The sequence below is a fragment of the Bubalus kerabau genome, chromosome 17 (genome assembly GCF_029407905.1).
Source record: "Bubalus kerabau isolate K-KA32 ecotype Philippines breed swamp buffalo chromosome 17, PCC_UOA_SB_1v2, whole genome shotgun sequence".
Taxonomy (NCBI): Eukaryota; Metazoa; Chordata; class Mammalia; order Artiodactyla; family Bovidae; genus Bubalus; species Bubalus kerabau.
The window spans coordinates 19,896,834-19,918,457 of record NC_073640.1 but is presented as its reverse complement, the minus strand read 5'-3'; the positions used below and the strand labels follow the sequence as shown (position 1 = coordinate 19,918,457).

At 39.1% G+C, this 21,624-nt stretch overlaps 1 protein-coding gene across 3 annotated transcripts in view; it reads left to right on the top strand.

The window, feature by feature from the left end:
- SIAH1 (siah E3 ubiquitin protein ligase 1) overlaps positions 1 to 19,833 on the top strand; it is a 31,769-nt gene extending 11,936 nt beyond the window's left edge. For 2 of the 3 annotated variants that reach the window (XM_055553131.1, XM_055553132.1), the window contains exon 2: positions 18,418 to 19,833. In XM_055553131.1, coding sequence (XP_055409106.1) covers positions 18,420 to 19,268 — 849 coding nt within the window. In that variant the 5' untranslated portion in view covers positions 18,418 to 18,419 and the 3' untranslated portion in view covers positions 19,269 to 19,833. Of the gene's footprint in view, positions 1 to 15,422; positions 15,906 to 18,417 lie in introns of those variants that run through there. The other variant, XM_055553130.1, reaches the window with a different exon arrangement.
- Positions 19,834 to 21,624: the final 1,791 nt, after the last annotated feature.

The window sequence follows — 21,624 nt, the reverse complement described above, 5'->3', positions numbered from 1 at the left end:
AGGCCATTTCTTTGATCAGGCTTCCCTGGTGGCTCAGTAAAGAAATCTGCCTGCACTGCCAGAGACCCGGGTCCGATCCTTGGGTTGGGAAGATCCCCTGGAGAAGTAAGTGGCAACTCACTCCAGTATTCTTGCCTGGGAAATCCCATGGACAGAGGAGCCTGGTGGGCTGCAGTCCATGGGGTCGCAAAGAGTTGGACATGACTGCACAACTAACACATTTACTTAGATCAGGAAGCACAGTAGTTGATTATGACCTGGATTAAGGTGGTGGTGGCTGTGAATATGAAGAGAAGTGGATGGATTCGCGATGTATTTTGGGGACAGAATTAACAGGGCTTACTGATGGATTAGATATGAGAGGTGAGGGAAGGAAAGAATTAGGTGGTTTCTGGCTTGAGCAACTGTGAATCATAGTGCTATTTACCAGGAATGAAAGAACTAAGAGGGGATTCGCAGATAACAATAAAACTCAAAAAACAGAAAGACAGCAAATAAACTTGAAGTTCTGATATGTTGGATTTAAAGGTATCTGTGAGACATCCAGAATGACCAGTGAGGTAGAGGAACATCACAGAAGCCAGATGGGAGACAGTAGAGCATGCTCAGGTGTTAGGGAATGGTCCAGTAGAAAAAGAGTTGAATGCGGGAGAGAGGGAAAGTACAAGTGTGAAGTCTGAGGGGGTGAGAGGACACTGCCCAAAGGCCTGGGTCACTTCTTCATTCTAAGATGGAAGGAAGTGGCAGGTCAGCATTCGATGGCTTCTGTTGTATTTTCTAAAGGAGGTATGAATGAAGCCATCAGTTGAGGGTTTAATTGGTTAGTGATTACTGTACTACAGCTGGTTGAAGGCAGAGCAGAGAGTGAGAAACTGAGCGGAGGGCGGGAGAGAAGATTCTGTAATATGTCACCAGCTGTGACACCTGATGCTTACTGTTCTCAGGAAATTGTAGAATACCTGGAGTATTACTTCTTTTCCCCTACACTGTAAACTGTTTTGAAGACGTATAGGATAACTACGTATAGAAATGTGCTCAAGATTTTAAGGATACAACTTAACGCATTTCGCACAGTATTGTGACCAGCTGCCATGTATCCCATTACTTTTATTTTGATTTTTGTGGGGAGGGGGAATAAGTCTTCTAGAACTCTAGGCTGAAAGATACAGGTAATACAGTTCATTAGGGTTCAATTTATTCTCCAGGTTTGAACCACAGTGACCAAAATGATATTGGCAAAGATCTTTTATTAGTTTGAGGTTGCCCAGTCATGTTGAACTTAACTTGTGGCTTTTGTTTTTGCTTATTTTGAATAGCAGGGGAGTTGGGAGCATGTGAAAATAGAAAAGAAATAGAGGAAAAATCTTTGGAGAATGAATCTATGTTTATAAGGCTGGTATTACCAGTGAGAAATATTTTCTTCGAAAATGAGAAGAATTTAATACCAGTCTTGAATTTTGTAGGAAGTATTGTACTTGTTATAGTTGTTATTGTCATAATTGACAGGCTTAGCCTAGTAATGGTTGATACAGCAAAATTAAGTGTGTTGTACACTAACTTTTGTATTTCAGTTCTTGATTTGACTAAATGAAATAATCTAATTGTTAAAAACTTGCTTTTTCCTGCCTTTGTGTTTTACCTTTTAGCTCTTTTGAGCTCAGCTAAAGTTGAGTTGTGGTTTTTTTTTGTTTTGTCAGGGAACCTGATTTAGCTTTGTTGGGGACAGCTTTGGATATTTTGTTAATACAGATAGTTTCTGAGTTAATTTCTACAGACATTCTTTTGATTTTGCTTGGAGAGGTGATCAGATAAATTTTGTCTTTTAGAATTAACTTTTAAAGTGCTAAGTGTAAGTTTTTTTTATATAAACTAAAATATATGTACATGTATTTGAAATATGTAGGGTTTTAAAAATGTGAAGAGGCTGTTTTTTAAATAATTTTTCCCAATAAGTAAGTATTCATCTGTTTGAGGGGTTTTAAGAAAAAAATAAAGCAGTAGGCAAAATCAGCTCTTGATCTCTTACTGTTTAAATTTGTGTGTGAAATCACTAGCAGTTTGCTAGCAGGAACGTGTGGGGACACAGAATAGACACTAAATTTAAATCCCCAAAGTAATATATATGTTTTATGGGCATTTGAGAAATATATACAGAAATGCAGCCCCCACCTTCCTCATGATGATTCATCATGTGGTAATTGAAAAGTGTAACCATTGTGGACATTTTGGTGCAGTTTCTAGTCTGTGTGTGTTTCACATTCTTTTAAGATAGACATTTTAAAGTCAGTTTCTTTGATCTGACTTAATCATTGTAGATACTTTACCTTTAAATGATTACTACTTGTCAGTAACTGTACATGTTTGAGGGGCTTCCCTAAACTGCGTAATTCCAAATGATGAAATTTGTGTTTAAACTCTGTAGTCTATATATTCTTCCATCTTGATATTTTGTGTATGTATTTGTAGTTCCTTGTTCCCAACTCTAGTCTTTGTGATTTCTGGTTCTGAACTTGACCTCCTTTCCCCCCTTTCTAATTCCTTACCTAAGTCTTTAAACCACATTTGGCAATTTGTATGCCCTTCTAGCTCTCTGTCCCATTACATGGTGTGTATGTACATGCGTACATATATAAAAAGGCAGCTGTCTCTTTTTTCTCTATTAACATAAATGGGATTGTAATATATTCTGTGGGCTTTTTTTCCCTCTACCTGTTTAAACAATTTGATTCTTACATGTTAATAGGTATGAGTCTGTTTATTTAAAAGAAAAAAAAGGCAGCATACTATTCTATTATATGGATCATCATTTAGTCCCTTTCTTCATCTAGAGCAGTTTTCAGTTTATTTGCTCTTACAAATAGCGTTGCTGTAGGCATCCATATATATACACCTTTGCCAATGTTTAAGTCATAAGATAGACTCTTGAAAGAAAAGCTACTGGATCAGAGTATACAAACTTTAAATTTTGAAACAAACTGCCAAATATTCTTAGAAACCTTCATAGTGGACATTTCCAACAGTGTAGGGAAAGTATGTTTCCGCAGATCTTAGCCAGTCTTTGAAAACAAATTTATATTTGTAATGTCTTAAGTAATACATGCAGTTTGTGACAATTCATATCAAGTTTTTGAACTTTTTTTTTAGTCTAGCGTTTTACATGCAAAACAATTCAAAATGAAATATTCCGCTAGGCTTTTTTTTTTTTTTTTTTTAAAGAAAAACTACCTGCCATATTCCTCTCCAGATGTCTTTTTCCAGAGGCAACTACTTTAACCTCTTTGAAGTGATTATATTTTATTTACCTTCATTGTCTCTAGATAACATGCTTATATTGTTACTTCAGTATTTCAGTTTTAGGCCTTATTCCTGTTGTGTGTTTAACTACCTTTCCTGCCCCTGTCACATGTACAGACCCTTACCATTCCTATACTCTCCTAATTTAGTAACATCATAATTTTGTGTTTGCATTATTATGACTGTAAAAGTTACAATTTGAGCCATATAGTAAATGGTTACTTTTTCTTGGACCTATTTGTATAATTTTCCTTGTAGTTAATACTTGTCCTTTCTGCTCTGTTTTCTCTGTGTTTAATCGATTTTAACAAGTATAGCTTTGGATATTATTGCTCAGAAGTACAAAGCTCTTCTGCTTTCTAATTTATTTATTCAGCTAACATATTTATTGAGCCTGCACTATGTGTCAGGCACTATGGAAGTGTTTGGGACACATCATTGAACCAGACAAATTCCCATTTTCCAGGTGGTGGAGGAGGGATTACAACAACATAACAATACATATACAACAATCATAACAAATAAGTAAATTGTGTAGCCTGATAGATGGTACTACATTTTATGGACAACAATAGAGTAGAAATGGAGGAGGGCGAAGGAAGAGGAGGAGAGGCAAAGATTGACAACCATGAAGGAGCAAGGGCTAGGAAAAGGGGTTAGTGGGCAGAGTGTGGTCACTGCTTTATTTAAATAGAGGAGACTGGATAGCCCTCATTGAGAAAGAGGTATACAAGCAAAGATTAAAAGGAGGTGAGAGTCCTGTGGATATCTCGGAGAAAAGTATTTTAAGGCAGAGACCCAAAAGAGCAGCCTGCCCTTAGGGAACAAGGATACTAGTCAGCCAATGAGGAAGGAAGAGGTGGGAAATGAACTCAGACAGTAACGGGGGCATATCATCATTGTGCAGGGTCTTGTAGACTGTTGTAGGATTTATCTTTTACCTGGATATGGGAGATTTTCATAGATTTTTTTTTTTTCCTTATTGCTGTGCTCTGAATTGGTGGGTGGGGTGGGAGACAAGGATGGAAGCAGGAAGACTGGTTAGAAGGGTATTGCAGTAATCCAGTTGAAAGATAATGATACGATAGTAGTAGAGGTGATGAGGAGTAGTTGGATTCTGGATTCATTTCTCAGGGAGGTACAAGATTTCCTGGTGGTTTTACACATGTGATATGTAGAGAAGAATCAAGGATGACTTCAAGACTTTTGAAATGAGTATCTGGAAGGATGAAGTTTCCATGAAGTGAAAGGAAGGCTATTGGTTGAGTATTCTGGGAGAAGATAAGGAGTTCAGTTTTGACCACCCTCCTGTAGAAATGTCTGGAGCTTCTCTGGTGGCTCAGATGGTAAAGAATCCACCTGGAATGCAGGAGACCCAGGTCCAGTCCCTGGGTTGGAAAGATCCCCTGCAGGAGGGAATGGCAACCCACTCCAGTATTCTTGCCTGGAGAATCCCATGAACTGAGGAGTCTGGCAGACTACAGTCTATGCGGTTGCAAAGAGTTGGACATGACTGAGTGGCTATGCACGCAAGCTGTGGGAATGTCTAGGAGACAGCTGGGTGTACACATCCGTAGTTTAAGACAAATTTGAAGATTTTTTTTGTTTTTTAATCTGGACGGAAAAATGTTGAGGTCCATGACAGTATCAGTGAAATTTTAAAAACACAAGAGTGAATGAGATTACCAAAGTGAAGAAAAGTGGACCATGGACAACTTCCAATATCTAGAGTTTGGGGAGGAGAGCAGGAATCAAAGGAAACTGAGGAGCACCTGGTGAGGCAGGAAAACCAAGAGTGTGTAGAGTCAGTGACAGTTTACATAGCAGGAACCAGGGATCTGATCAACTCTGTCTGATGTTGGTGACAGTTCAAAACTTGCAAATTAAATACAAACAAAACTGCAAAACCAGTAAAATTCAAATTACACTAATTTATGAAAGTATTGACTACTACCTGCAAAACTGAAGTCTTGAAACATGACTTATGGAATTGACTTATGCTGTAGGTTCTTTTTGAGTTGAGCACACCAAAGTTATTCCATAAGTGTGGTCACCACGTGATGTGTTTTCTTACCAGTATATTAGTGCTTCAGTGAAAACCATGATGTCATCTGGGCTTCACTTCACACAAATACATCACATGTATTAGGTCCCCTTCTATTTTTCTCTTTAACTTCCCGTAATTAGAGTCCTGTTAGTACTAACTTGGAGCCAGTGTGACCATAACTGTAGACAGGAGCATTCAGTTACATGGCTAACAGGTGGATTCAGAGGATTGAGAATGTGCTAATGCTGTTTTTAAAATAACTAAACCCAAGAGAATAAAACAGAAAAGTTTTTGTAGAGAAATGTGGTACCTGCCCAGAAAATGGAATCTTAGTTTGATGAAATTTAGAGTCTAAGTTAATTCATGTGTTACATCCTTATTCAAAGTAACTAAAATGATTTGGCTAGAGTTTCAGATATGATGCTTATGTGACCCCATGGACTGTAGCTTGCCGGGCTCCTCTGTCCATCCTTGTCTCTAGGAAAGAATACTGGAGTGGGTAGCCATTCCCTTCTCCAGGGGATCTTCCTGACCTAGGGATCAAACCCAGGTGTCCCACATTGCAGCTGGATTCTTACCATCTGAGCCATCAGGAAAGCTTCTTTAACTATTTCAAAGGAGTGTAATTTAGTTTGAATAAGGCTCCATGAATTTTTTAATATGGCATTTCCCCTTATATATTCCATTGTTCTATAAAGGTAGTAAAGAACTGTCAATCATATAATGTATTAAGACTCTTCAGTGTGACTTTTTATCTCAATTTCTTTATCTCTCAAGCTGTGTGTTCTTTTCTGTTTAGCTTAGTATCACCAACTCTTTGTAGGTTACTGCCAGTGTTGATCTGCCTTAAAATTTTTGTTCTCTGTGTATTTACCTACCATTACTTGTCAAGAAGAAAGGGAAGATGGATTGGTTGTATGTTAAAGTGTAAAACTGGGTACAAAATACAGGGAAGAATTTTGAAAACATAGTTTAACATCAAGATGGAGCAAAAGAACAAAGATCTACTGGAATGTGTGATAGTTTTACATCCTGAGAGAATATAAAGCCCAATCAGATTAGTAAACAGTTGTATTCAAACTTACGTAACTAAATGATGCGAATGTGGCTGCTTTTATCTAGACATGGTGAGTCTTGGTGATACTGCAGAAGTGATTGTGTTGTAATTCTGACTGGTATGGTTTCAGTAATTTCAAGTGAGTTCCCCAAAATTCTCTTTAGTGATATGTGGTATGACTCTAAAAGGTTGAGCGCCTGTTTAATCTCTTCTGCTTCTTTTATTCTTGCTGTGCAGCATGTGGAATCTTAGTTCGGTCTTAGTTTCCTGACCAGGGACTGGCCCAGGATCCTTGTAGTGGAAGCTCAGAGTCTTAATCGCTGGCCTGCCAGAGAAGTACCCTGCTTCTCTTACTCTTATTTTTCTCCTCTTCTCTTCTTGATTCTTTGGTTTGATTTAATGTCTAATGGCTTAATGACTGTTAGGTTATTCCACTTTAATACAAAAAATTCAAACACAACTACTTGCTATGACTACAGATGTAATTTAAAGAATTTAGGGAATTTTTTTTTTTGGTCAGTTTTTATGAATATTGAAGTTCAGTTGGATGTGAAGTTGTAATATTCTGTGTAAGAGTGAGAAGATTATACATACTTTTCTTAGGGTTATTTGAAAGAAAATAAGATTCAGGGACAAAGCAGACAGTCTGGCTCTGTTCTTATTACTACTCAATTTTTCTGATCTTCAGTTTCCTCATCTGCAAAATGGAGATACAGCCTTTATGAGTATAGACTGTATGAAGTCCTGACATGATGCTTTACAGGTTGGTAGGTGGTCAGTTGGAAGTTTCTATCATAGCAGACTTTGTTGTCTTTATCACATTTCAGACACTGTCCCAGGCTGAGGTTATGAAAATGAATACAATAGGTTGAAACAACAATTTCCAGTAAAATCTTGGGTAATCTGGGTCTTTTTAATTTGGTGATTTGTTGCATGTGTTGTTAGTAATATACCAAATGTTTCCATATACTTGATCTTAGTTAATGTCCAAAAATCTGTTTGTTTGTTTTTTAATATTTAAAAAAATTTACTTGGCTGTGCTGGGTCTTAGTTGCAGCATGTGAGGTCTTTGATCTTCAGGGCAGCATGTGGGTCTTCCGTTGCGACATGTGGCATCTAGTTTGACCCAAAGTCCATGGTTTACATTAATGGTTCACTCTTAGTGCTGTGGGCTTCCCATATGACTCAGTGGTAAAGAATCCACCTGGCAATGCAAGAAAACTCGAGTTCGGGCCCTGGGTTGGGAAGATCCCCTGGAGGAGGAAATGGCAACCCACTCCAGTATTCTTGCCTTGGAAATCCCATGGACAGAGGAGCCTGGTGGTCTGTCTAGTTCATCGAGTCACAAAAGAGTTGGACACGACTTAGTGGCTAAAAAAACAACTTAGTGCTATATGAGTTTTGACAAATGTACCCACAAATATAGCATACAGGATCATTTCACTGCCCTCAAAATCCTTTGTGGTCCACCTATTCATCCCCTCTCGCCCAGTCTCTGGCAAATACTGATTTTTTTTACTGCCTCCATACCTTTGCCTTTTCCAGCATGTCATATAGTTGTAATCATACAACATGTAGCCTTTTCAGATTGGCTTTTTTCACTTAGCAGTACATATTTAGGGTTCCTTCATATCTTTTTGTGGCGTGATAGCTTATTTTCTAAGATTTCTGAATTATATTCCATTGTATGAATGTACCACAGTTTATCCGTTCACTACAGAAAGACATCTTGGTTGCTGCCGCATCTTGGGAATTATGAATAAAGCTGCTATAAACATCTATGTGCAGGTTTTTGTGTGGACATAAGTTTTCAACTACTTTGGGTAGATTTTGGAGATCATGATTGCTGAATCTTATGGTATATGTGTCGGAGAAGGCAATGGCACCCCACTCCAGTACTCTTGCCTGGAAAATCCCATGGGCAGAGGAGCCTGGTGGGCTGACGTCTATGGGGTCACACAGAGTCGGACATGACTGAAGTGACTTAGCAGCAGCAGCAGCATGGTATATGTGTAGTTTTGAATAAACTGCTAAACTGCCTTCCAAGTGGCTATACAGTTTTGCATTCCCACCAGCAATGAATCGTTGCTGCACATGACCATCAGCATTTGGTATTATCAGTGTCCTGGATTTTGCCATTCTAAAAGGTGTGTGGTAGTATTTTATTTGTGTTTTAATCTGCATCTCCCTGATGACAAATGATGTGGAGCACCTTTTCATATGCTCCTTGGCTATCTGTATATCTGATGAGGTGTCTGTTACAGTCTTTTGCCTACATTTTTCCTTTTTCTTTTTTTAATTAATTCATTTTTGGCTGTGCTGGATTTTCCTTGCTTTGTGCAGGCTTTCTCTAGTCGGGCCGAGTGGTGGCTAGTCTTTGCATGGGCTTCTCACTGTGATGGCTTCTTTTGTTGCGGAGCTTGGGCTCTAGGCCGGGGGGCTTCAGCAGTTGTGGCATGCCATTTAATTGGCATATTCATTTTCTTGTTGAGTTCTCTGCAATATTTTGGATGACAGTCCTTTATCAGATATGTCTTGTGCAAACATTTTCTCCCAGTCTGTGGTTTGTCCTCTCATTCTCTTGACATTTTTACTTTTGAAGTCTAGGTGATGAATCTTTCCGGGTTCATGCCTTTGATTTTTCTGAAAAGTCATTGCCAAACCCAAGGTCTTCCAGATTTCTCCTGTGTTATCTTCTAGGATTTTTATAGTTTTATGTTTTACTAGGCCTGTGATTCGAGTTAATTTGTGAAAGGTGTACGATTTGTGTCTAGATTTCTTCTTTTGTTTTGCCTGTGGATACCCAGCTGTTCCAACACCATTAGTTGAAGTCTTCTCTTTTCTTCCTTGTGTTGTTGCCTTTTGCGCCTTTGTCAAAGATAAGCATGGTGTTGTTTTAAAATATTATTTAAAGTAAATTGTAAGTCTCAATTGTGAATTGAGATTCACAATTGTGAATCTCTTTAAGGTTATATCAAGCAACAGGTGTATTTTACCAAGGAGTCATCAGGGATGAGTTAGCTCTGGTTATATACATGCTAATCCTTCATACTGTTGTACTTGATTTATTTATTCATTCAGAAATATTTGAGTACCTGGTCTGGACTGGGTACTGTCCTAGGTGCTGGAGATAGAAGAGAGAGCACAATAAACAAAGTCTGTTCTGATGAAGCTTATATTCTGCAGAGCTTCTGAACGAGAAGTTAATGGTCAGGGAAGCTGGGAGTTCTCAAGACCCTTCGAGGGTCAAAGCTGTTTTTCATAATAATGAGACATGAAAGTAAAGTGAGGTTCCCAGAGGCTTCATGACATATGGTATCTTCACAGATTAATTGCATAAAGTGAAAGTGAAAGTTGCTTAGTGGTGTCCTAGTCTTTGTGACCCCATGGACTTTACAGTCCATGGAATTCTTCAGGCCAGAATACTAGAGTGGGTAGCTTTTCCCTTCTCCAGGGATCTTCCCAACCCAGGGATTGAACCCAGGTCTCCCGCATTGCAGGTGGATTCTTTACCAGCTGAGCCACAAGGGAAGTCCAAGAATACTGGAGTGGGTAGCCTATCCCTTCTCCAGAGGATCTTCCCTACACAAGAATCAAACCGGGGTCTCCTGCATTGCAACTGAGCAGATATTAAATATCCAACTTTTGTTTTTCTTACTGTATCATATTAAAAAGATTTGCAAAAAACATAAAACATAGATGCTCTTCTCCCTATTATGGAAGATATTTTTCATAAACATTTAACATGTAGATTTTTACATGTTATATAAAAAATGTGATGTTAATTTTAACATTTAAAGTTCTTGACTTGAATTTCTAATATTGTAAAAATTACTACATATAAACCACATTGACAAAATGCTGTCTTGGGATCCTCAATTTTTTAAAACTTTAAAACAGTAAAGACAAATTTTTTCTTACATGGCCAGATAGGCTTAAAGGGCTTTAAGGAGTCATGAAAGTGAAAAGTGTTAGTCACTCAATTGTGTCTCTTAGTGACCCCAAGGACGCTTTGTGACCCCAAAGAGTAGCCCGCCAGGCTCCTCTGTCCATGGGATTTTTCCAGACAAGAATACTGGAGTGGGTTGCCATTTCCTTCTCCAAGGGATCTTCCTGACCCAGGGATTGAACCTGGGTCTCCCACATTGCAGGCAGACTCTTTACCGACTAAGCCACCAGGGAAGACCTTAGGAGTCATACATAGGGTCTTTTCATCTCCACCCTTGGAAACAGTCCTAGATGTGAGTGAATATGCTTAACTGTATTCCAGTAAAACTACTTACAAAAACAGGCAAGTGGCCTGCAGCTGTAGTTTGCCAATTACTGGTACAAAGGGTTCCTGAAACCAAAAATGGTTGAGAATTGCTGTTTTCAGCGAAAAGCTGGTATTGAGGAGGAGAGGGAAAAGGACAGAAGACAGACAATAAGTAGTAAGAAATTATTTAGCAAGTGAATTTCATATGGCAAGAGATAATATGAAGACAGTAAGAAGAGTGATCTGGCCTTTAGGAAAGGCCCCTCTAAGGTGCTTACTCTTACTTATCTCCCATCTTTTTTTAATTTACTCTTTCCTGGCTACATTGGGGATCCCTCTGTGTTGGGAGGGAAAGCAAAAGATAGTTGAATCTTACTAAACTTAAATTCAGAAAAGGTTAATTTTTCAAGTTGAATTAGAAAATGTCCAAAGAATATCTGCCTTACAAGGATCTAGGAAATTATAACATTGCCCAGATTAGAACACTGACCTACTTTATATGACATTTAGCAAGTTCTTCTGTGTCATTTTTCTCTTCTGAAAATGAGAGAGTTGGTTAAGATCTTTTCCAAGTCTAAAATTTTTGTAAAATGTCTGTTGGCCTAGGATGCCATTTACACCCCTTCTAAAGTCTTCCTTAGTCACATAGCTCTTCGGCTCCTTTTTTTTTTTTTAAAACTAGCTCTGTGATCTGAAATTTATTTGAAATCCATTTTCTTTTCTATAACATGGGGGATAAATGCTTGACTTGGAAGCTCATTGAGGACAATAGCTAGTACATACAGATGCTTGTTAATGAATGTCCAGGGGAGCTGTTTTAGTGAGAATGGAAGAAAAGTCCCTTCTCTGTCTCCTTATTTATTTAGTCTGCTGACCCTGGAACCATTTAGGTTATCGCAGTGAGAACAAAACACTAACCAAGAGTGACGCTTCAGTGAGGGACATGAAAATTAAACATGGAAACTTTAATAGAGAGGTTAAGGAAGTACGAGAGCAGTGCAATCTGAATTTATGTGGCCGTTCCAACTTCAGGGAAAGGAAAGGGAAGCAGTCGTTCCTTCCATCATACTCTGCTCCCTTGTTGAAGGTTGAGGGTATCTATATAATTAAATGTTTTAGCATATCAGGAGATCGGTAACCTTAGCAAAACCAAATTTATGAATAAGAACTTGAGTTCTCTTGGAATGCAGTACAAAGCAAGGATCAGAATGATGAGAAAAAATATGTTAAGACTTTTGAAGTTAGATTCAGGAGAGTTAGTATCAGAATTATATGAAGAAAAGAACTGAGTAATGGTAAGAGTTAAAAAAGAACAATTAGAGGAAAGGTCCACAAAGGTGAAAGATTTGTCTTGAGATTGAAAATACTTTCTGTTTGGCTTGTGCCGATGATATACATCTAGATGTTCTGATGAAAATTTCTTCCAAAGAGAGAGTCCTAGAAGCCACCTGTTAGGGTAGAAAAGTTACTTGCAGAGGAACAAGAATAAAAGTGAGGTTAGGTTTTTGATCTTTGTAGTTACTTATCAGAAGACAGCAGGATTTATGTAATTCTTAGGGGTAAATGGTATGACTAAAATTCTGCACTTGTGCAATTTATGCAAGAGCTTCAGATTGTTAAGATTGAGGTTTGACCTGCCTTGTTTTGGGAGATGTTTATGGTTTCATTTTGAGGTTAATTTCATTTTGAGGTTAGATTCACTGTGAAATAAAAATAATAAGGAAAATAGTGAAGTAAAATTAGAATATAGAATTATGCTGTCCAGTGGGACTTTCTGCAGTGACGAGGATATGGTGATAACTATTTTGCATTCTTATCAGCAGAGCTTAAGAGTTCCAGGATCTCATTTCTACTTTGCATTTCATCTCTTATCACAGTTTGGTATTTAGCATAGTGCCTAGTGGGTTCTGGTTAAGTATTTTGTTTTGTTTGTTTTTTTACTAAGTATAGAAGCCTCAAAATACAGTGATTTAGGGAGTAAAAAACAGATACGCTTTATACATTTAAGTTATGGTTTGCATTTTCCTCTCCATCTGCTGTCATCACCTTTGTTCAGACTTCTGCTTCTACGTCTTCTATCAGGTCTTTTGTCCTGGACTTCCCCCACTTCAGATCGTTATTTTATTGGATATATACATCTTATTTTGTGGCTACAACGTTTTCTGAATTATCTTCAGGAAAAGAGCTTTTAGGAAAATACTATGTACAGTTTTTTTAAAATTACCATTAGTAAGGTACAGTTCTGGAAACTAAAAATAGATTGCTTGATTCCCCCACCCCCCCGCCCCCCGGCATTATTGTGTTGTAATGAAGTTTGATTTTTAACTTAGCGTTTTAAGCTGTTGAATTTTTAAGGAGACTTGCCATAGTTTTAATTTTGTGGTAGGCATCTTTGAGGGGGGCCATTATTTGCACGTCATGGTAACATTTGTAAACTGCAAGAAAATGAAAGGCACGGCATTGTTGTATATTCATTAAAATGCCCAGGCACAAGGTTATGATTAATCAGAGAAATTGTTCATTAGTTATTTATAATTTATAATAGGAAAAAAGGTTCCTATTGAGACTAAATTGAGACTAAAAGTTTGAATCTGTTTACTTAAGTGGTAAGTTTGTTACTGTGGCATAGCAATGGTTAAATGCTCTAAAGTTACTAAGGCACTAAGGCAACATTAAAGGCTGATTCTAAAATGTTTGTATTTAAATTAAAGTCTATTTAAACTTTATACCAAATGGGGCCTGAGATGTAAGCTTTATTTTAGAACGGGTAAGTAATAGTGGACTCTTGATAAATTTTGGAATTTTGCTAACTTTGGATTCTGGGGGCTTGTCTTAGTGTAATGTAGTTTTTGTAAAAATTTATCTCATAAAACCAGTTTAAATAAATGTTCTACCTAGTCCAGAAATTCTACTATATTGTGCTAAAAATTAGTTAAAATGGTAGTTGCTCTTTGGTAGACATGTTTGATGGAGAAGGCAATGGCACCCCACTCCAGTACTCTTGCCTGGAGAATCCCAGGGACAGGGGAGCCTGGTGGGCTTCTGTCTATGGGGTCACACCGAGTCGGACACGACTGAAGCGACTTAGCAGCAGCAGCAGCAGCAGACATGTTTGATAACCTTACTAAAGCTAAAGGCATCTTTTAGAGTATACATCTGGAGCCCACAAGTTCTCGGTCTCTAACTAATTGATGACTTTAGGCCAGACAAGTCAACTTTTGGAATTCTGTAAGTGAGCACTTACATATTTTGGAATATGTACTACCTATGATATATATATATAACTTACCCATCTTCCTTAATCCAGACAAAAGCCATGCAAGGCTAGAAATACTGTCCCAGTTTTACAGCTGAGCAGGTGGTGAAGACTGAGTTTGAATTCAAGTGTAGATGATTCCAGAACACTTCCATTTTTACTGTCCTGACTCGCTTATTCAGAGGTTTGTCCGCAGATTGATTTTTAGATGGTGTTGTAAGGATCTGGATATGGGTTCTTTGTATACAGGTTCTTTTTGTATAGGTTCTTTGGAAGTTTGGGAAAACATTTTTTTGCTTGAGAAATGTCATCCCTTTTACTTGTTTTTACACATTTGGACTCTGTCCTAAATCTGTCTGAAGTTTTTCTGCTCTAAAACATTTGAAGTCTCCTGCTCTAGAAACCTGAGACCTATCTATAATGAATATGTATTAGAAAATTAAAACAGATTATCGTAATTTATATTTTTCAATGAACAGACTTTTCAGTTATATTTCTATTCCTAATGATGTTTTCTGTAGTCTAATACCAAAATGACATTGAGGTGATTGAACACACTATTAATAGGGTGGGGAAGTGATTAAGAGTTAAAATTTTATGCTGAAAATGGCCAATTTACAGCACAGGGTTCACACCCCACTCCAGGTCTTGGTGCCTTTAAAGGCTGCACTAAGCATGATGTAATGACAGGTTAAACCTCTGAATGCCTGAGCTGACGCAATGCAGATTGGAGGCCCTGGACTTTATTGGGGCAAGGGTAATGCTTATTTAAAAACAAAACAAGCTACTCTGTTTAATAAGTCTGTTTAAGATGGTTTTCCTAGAGTGGGAAGAGAATAAATTCTAAATTTGGAGGTTAAAGCAGGGGTTTAATATGGTTATGTGTGCTTACTACTCTCACTAAATCTTCTCGAAGGGAAAAGGAGTTTAATGTGGTGACGGCGGTAAAAATGGAGAAGTGAGTTACAGTTGAGATAAGGTAGTTAACGCCAGTTAAATAGTTATTGAACGAAGTAGGGAGAATGCTTTTACTTTATAAAAATCTAGCGTCCGCAGGGTTAACTGGCGGAGTATAGTGCAGGGATGCTTGTCTGGTCGCGTATTTCCCATATATTCTGTGTAGACTTTTGGGTTGAAACCATGCAAAATTGCCGATATCCTACTGTTTGGGCCTACAGAAATGGAGTGTTTCAGCTTCTAGTAAGCTGATGGCGTGTGCAGTATCGCCGGGGAGTGAGGATCGCGGGGTTTTACGCCGGGTTTTACTCGGCTGGGTGCCTGGGTGGGAGTTGAGCCCTCCTTGCCCAGGAGCCGCTTGGGAGCCCCAGACAGAGTGGGGCGGAGCCTTAAGCCCCGCCCCCGTACGCCGCCGCCCCGCCTCTCGCCAGCCGCGGCAGCCGCCGCCCTGTGCAGACAGAGCCTGCGGCCCCCTGGCACTGCGTTGGCGCAGGCTTTCCAGCTGCGAGCCGGATCCTGCAGTAGTAGCTCGAGTTGGCACCGAGAGCGCACGTAGTCGACCAGTCGCCTCTACGCACCCTTCAGCCCTGTTCTTCACCGAGCTGGCAGGAGCCTAGCCGATGAATTTGGGGAAGACAGACTTCCGAGACAGACGAAGGTTTAGGGCCCAGCAGAGGACAGCTCAGCAATGGCTCCCATTTTTGGAGACGCAGGCGAATTTGAGCTCCTGGGGAGGTGTGGTCGACTCCTTTTGGAACAGGAAGGGGCATCAGTTCTCTTCTTCAGTAGCCAGTGCTTCTGAGGAGTGAATGGAGTGTATGGAGTAGGGCATGTGCATTCTTTTGAAAACTAGACCCGGGACATGTTTAGGAACAGAAGGTATCCAGGAGAGCCCTCTGTTGCAAGTTGTCTTTGCTTCTGGGGGAAAGGCTATGAGCTCTCTGACTTATGACTGGGAAGTCTCCCTTACCTTTTCTGTACTCCTGGAGAGGCGTCTTGCTCACTTGTTTACCAGCATCTGGGACAAGGAAGAGAAAAGGTATTGCTATTAAGAGACTGTGTTGCTTAAACTGTGAAACGGGAAAGTTGTTTTGAGCCTCTGAAAAGGACCAGGGAATTGCTGCAACAAAATTGACCTGGCAGTGATGTTCTTTTGATCAGCCGTGCTTTTCTCCATTTAAACCAAACTTCAGGTTATGTCATGACTGCTGCAGAACTGTCCAGACACTTCAGTCCATGGTTCCTACTTCACGGCTGCTGTGATGTGTTTGGATTATTTTTCTGTGTGAAGATGGAGTGAGTTCCACCTTCCAAGCTTTGGGAAGTTTTAGCAGCTACTGTCCTGTAATACTTAAATTCACCAGAAATAGAAGCCATATTTTACTTGTTTTCACACTTCGAATAGGAATTTTAAGTTGTGCTTTGTACGTTTGGAAAAATAATAATGTATATTGTAACTTGAGTCTGGGCTATTGATAAATGTATAACTTTTGCTACGTCAAAAAATTAAAACAGTAATATTTTTCTTGCTTAGTAGTTATATTATGTTGAATACAAACTGAGTTTAGTGACCAGCTGGTTTTGGTTTAGTGATTTGAAAGACATTGGCTTAGATTTTGTGCCCAGGGAATCACTTCCCAGTTATTATGTCGCTCTCTTAAATGAGCTGCATAAAATGGACCATGAAATAAGCATACATACGGGACACTTTGGCAATGCTAAGCCATTGTTTTACTAGTGACCTAAAATAAAATGCATGGATCATCATATGCAGAAAAAATCTCAGGGGTAAACTGGATTTCATGAGAGTTCCTTTATAGTGTTTTTGTTGGGCTGAACACTTTGGTTGTTTATACAGGGCTTCAGTGATGGGAATTGATTCCTGTTGTCTTAAATCCATGTGAATGAGCCATGTTATGATAGAATTCTTGTGATACTTTTGTTTCCCCTTGACTCTAGAATATTTCTTTAGTGACAGTGGATTGATCTGTTTTGGGGTTTCCTGGGGGAGAGGTTTCACTCTCAATCCCCATTTAAGCTTCCTGTCCTTGAGTAATCTATGATTATGTGCTTGTGCTCAGTCGATCAGTACATGGGGTCTGACTCTTTGTGACTTCGTGGACTGTAGCCTACCAGGCTCCTTGGTCGATGGCAATTTCCCAGGTAAGAATACTGGAGTTGAGTTACCATTTCCTCCTCCAGGGGATCTTTCCGACAGGGATCAAACCTGTGTCTTCTGCCTTGGCCAGTGGATTCTTTACCACCGAGCTGCCTGGGACGCCCTATCTATGAGTAATAGAACCCAAATTGCATTTATGTGGTCTCATTGATAACCAGCATTATTTTTTTCAACGTTAAATTCTTTTCCAACAGAATAACAATTATAATTAAGGAAACATTAACTTTTAGGAGTTGTCAAATTTTGATTTTGTAGAAATATGGCTTGTGGTTATTGAGTATATACTCTTAGGACATTAATGGACTGATTTTTTTTGTCATCCCCAAGAAAGCAGCCCACTATATCCTGGGAAAAGGTGCTTGTTTTAGCTTTAATTCAGCTTGACAGGTTAGTTAACATTGTTGATCATTTCTTCCAGATGGCATTTATTTCTTAAATAATGTTTAGTACTGTGCTGATGAATGCTTGAGCAACAGTGGTGAACTCTATAATACAATATAAGGAATTCTTTACCTGTTGACTCTGTCCTTCACCCCTAATGTTGTGTGAGTCTCTCTGATACTGTTTATCTTTATTCTTTATCTTTTCCTGACTCTCCTTCCTCTTTGCAAATTATACCTGATTTATATTATAGAATGGAAGTAGGACAGAATGATTTACTTCTGAATACCATACTCACATCTTTTAGAAGGTGGCCCTCTATTTCTCCTATATACTTCCTCACTTTTGAAGGGGGTCACAGATCAGTAGGAAACAAGATTAAGATCTAGCTGGTGTTAACATTCCATGGCGATGAATGATAGGATGGCAGGAGACCTTCCTTTCCCCAAATAGATCTCTTGAGCAGATAATATTCACCATCAGAAAGAGTAATCAAAAGTCAGTACCCTGGTGATCCTTTGGATCATGTATAACTCACTGAGGCTGTCAACAGCTGACTTAAGAATGGGGAAGAAATAGAATGAGGAGGGCAGTTGAACACAGAGAGGCAGGGGAAATTCCAGTCAAAACTGATTTCATTGAACTTAAACTATTTATACATACAGTGTTCCTTAGTTGTTTAGGATCCAAGTTTCTGTTTTAGCGTTCATTGCATGTAGTCCATTCAAGGATGATTTTTTAACATTTTTTAGAAAAAGGGAATGTGCTCTGGACCATTGTGGAAACAGATTTTATCCAATGTACAGTGCACATATTTCGTGTAATCTATGTTGTTTTAAACCCTGTTTGTTTTCCTTTATTTTGCTTACAGTAAATGTTGCACTAAACTTAAGTATTTTTGGCAAGTAAATGTTATTTATATAAAACATGTTAGAGTTGTAATTATTTTTCTCCTGCCTCCTTATACTTTTATTTGTGTTTTTTATTACAGAAATGAGCCGTCAGACTGCAACAGCATTACCTACTGGAACCTCAAAGTGTGCGCCGTCCCAGAGGGTGCCTGCCCTGACGGGCACAACTGCCTCCAACAATGACTTGGCGAGTCTCTTCGAGTGTCCGGTCTGCTTCGACTATGTGTTACCACCCATTCTTCAGTGCCAGAGTGGCCATCTCGTCTGTAGCAACTGTCGCCCAAAGCTCACATGTTGTCCGACTTGCCGGGGCCCGCTGGGATCCATTCGCAACTTGGCTATGGAGAAAGTGGCCAATTCAGTCCTTTTCCCTTGTAAATATGCCTCTTCTGGATGTGAGATAACTCTGCCACACACAGAAAAAGCAGACCACGAAGAGCTCTGTGAGTTTAGGCCTTACTCCTGTCCGTGCCCTGGTGCTTCCTGTAAATGGCAAGGCTCTCTGGATGCTGTCATGCCGCATCTGATGCATCAGCATAAGTCCATCACAACCCTGCAGGGAGAGGACATAGTTTTCCTTGCTACAGACATTAATCTTCCTGGTGCTGTTGACTGGGTGATGATGCAGTCTTGTTTTGGCTTTCATTTCATGTTGGTCTTGGAGAAACAGGAAAAATATGATGGTCACCAGCAATTCTTCGCAATTGTACAGCTGATAGGAACACGCAAGCAAGCTGAAAATTTTGCTTATCGACTTGAGCTAAATGGTCATAGGCGGCGATTGACTTGGGAAGCCACTCCTCGATCTATTCATGAGGGAATTGCAACAGCCATTATGAATAGTGACTGCCTAGTCTTTGACACCAGCATTGCACAGCTCTTTGCAGAAAATGGCAATTTAGGCATCAATGTAACTATTTCCATGTGTTGAAATGGCAATCAGACATTTTCTGGCCAGTGTTTAAAACCATTGCATTCAATTTCACAGAGAATAAGGCACCTGTCTGCCTACCAACCAAAAACTTGTGGTAGGTGGAACCTAGACACATGAAGGTAAATAAAAGGAAAGGCTGTTAAATACAGGAAACAGTTGCATGTAATAACACTAATATATTTAAAAATAAGTCAACAGTAAACCACTGAAAAATAAATATATATATATATATACACCCAAGATGGGCATCTTTTGTATTAAGAAAGGAAGCATTGTAAAATAATTCTGAATTTGTGTTTGTTGTAGATTGAGTGTACCGTTGAAAAATACTGGGTTCTTGTTTTTTGTGTGCCTGTGCGTGTGTGTGTGTGCGCGTGTGTGAGTATGTTTGGGTTTTTTCCTTTAACTGACAAGCCATGTTGAGTGGTCTTGGACCACTGCTTTTCCCTCTGTGAGTCAATACATCGTGCTGCTGTGTGTGTATATTTTTTTTCTGTGTGTATTTGCTAATTTTTATTAATTCTAGTTTTTCATTAAATAAATTTGACTTTCTTTTCTGTAATTCAGGTTTTTCCTCACTTTTTTTTGTACCTTTTAAAGTTAGTGTCTTTTTGATATGCATAATTGTTGATGGTAAAATTTATACATGTGTTCGATACATATTTTCTTTTCCCCCATTAATCAGTTCATTAGAAATATTTTAAATTCAACTGTTTCGTGAAGATATGAGTTTCAGAAAGGAAAGATAACATCAGAAGAATTATCAGAAGCTAGTTAAAGCAGCTATAAAATGGTCTCCCTCTCTTCTCCAGTTGACTCATACCTTCAAACTTATTCTTTGTAGGTTACGGAGTACTGATTTTTTTTTTTTAAATACTGGGGAAAAAAAATCAGGCTCCCCCTTCCCCCCACATATCTTGGACAAATCACATATGTTTAAAATTTGTTCTTGTATTTATTGGTTTTGCAAAAGAAGGCATCGTCTCACACAGTATTTGTAATTAAAAGCAAATCATTTGTTAAAAAACAGGCAGTTTGCAAAAAAATGTTTTTGGTCTTTTATAATTCTCATTAAAAGAATATCTGGCAAATTAAAAACTCTTACGTGTCTGCTTTAGCTCATGTTTGAAGATAAGCAAAAGAATGGGTTATGGCCTCCGTTCGGACTAGAGAGTCTTGTTTTCTTACTTTCTCTAGCTTTCATTTTGATTATTGTAACTGTTAGGAGGCCAGTTAGTTAAAATACTGATCACTCTCCACCCCCAACCCCCACACCCCTTTAACAACAAAAAAATGAGTTAGTGTTTTACAGCCTAGTGGTTAGAGCCTGGCTTCTGCAGCCAGACTTCAGGGACCTACATGCCTATGCTGCCTTTACTCACTAATCAGCTGTGTGATGTTGCACCCCCATTTACTAGTGTGTAAAATGGGGTTAATTATGGTAGCTACCTTCAAGGGTTAAATGGGAGGGATACAAGTTACCAAGGACAGTGCTCTGCACTTAATAAGCACCCAACAAATGTTAGATACTCTTATTATACCTGTAATAGCACCATATAGTTAACTGTTGCTAGTTACCCTGAAGCACCTAGAAAGATGCGGAAATTTCCCTCTGATTGGCTAGAGATCCTTTTATTTTGTGTGGGTTTTATGGGTACCCTATAGGTAGAAACTGAACTGAACTGAAACGTAGAAAGTCAATTAAAAAATAATTTGGACTTCTCCTCCCCCAACCCCTCACTCTACCACCAATTCTGGGTGTAACAGTTTACTTCTGTTAACCATTTTCAGGAAGGAAGTTTCTTTCCTACATTAGCATTATTTTTTGAACTGATTGTAATGTGTGCTTGTATAGCCGTTTTTGTTGTAAAAGGGAGCAGATCAACAAGCAGTGTATATCCATCCAGTTCAGTTCAGTTCAGTCGCTCAGTCGTGTCCGACTCTTTGCGACCCCATGAATTGCAGCACACCAGGCCTCCCTGTCCATCACCAACTCCCAGAGTTTACACAAACTCTTGTCCATCGAGTCGGTGATGCCATCCAGCCATCTCATCCTCTGTCGTCCCCTTCTGCTCCTGCCTACAATCCCTCCCAGCATCAGAGTCTTTTCCAATGAGTCAACTCTTCGCACGAGGTGGCCAAAGTATTGGAGTTTCAGCTTTAGCATCATTCCTTCCAGTGAACACCCAGGACTGATCTCCTTTAGGATGGACTGGTTGGATCTCCTTGTAGCCCAAGGGACTCTCAAGAGTCTTCTCCAACACCACAGTTCAAAAGCATCCATTCTTCGGCGCTCAGTTTTCTTCACAGTCCAACTTGCACATCCATACATGACCACTGGAAAAACCATAGC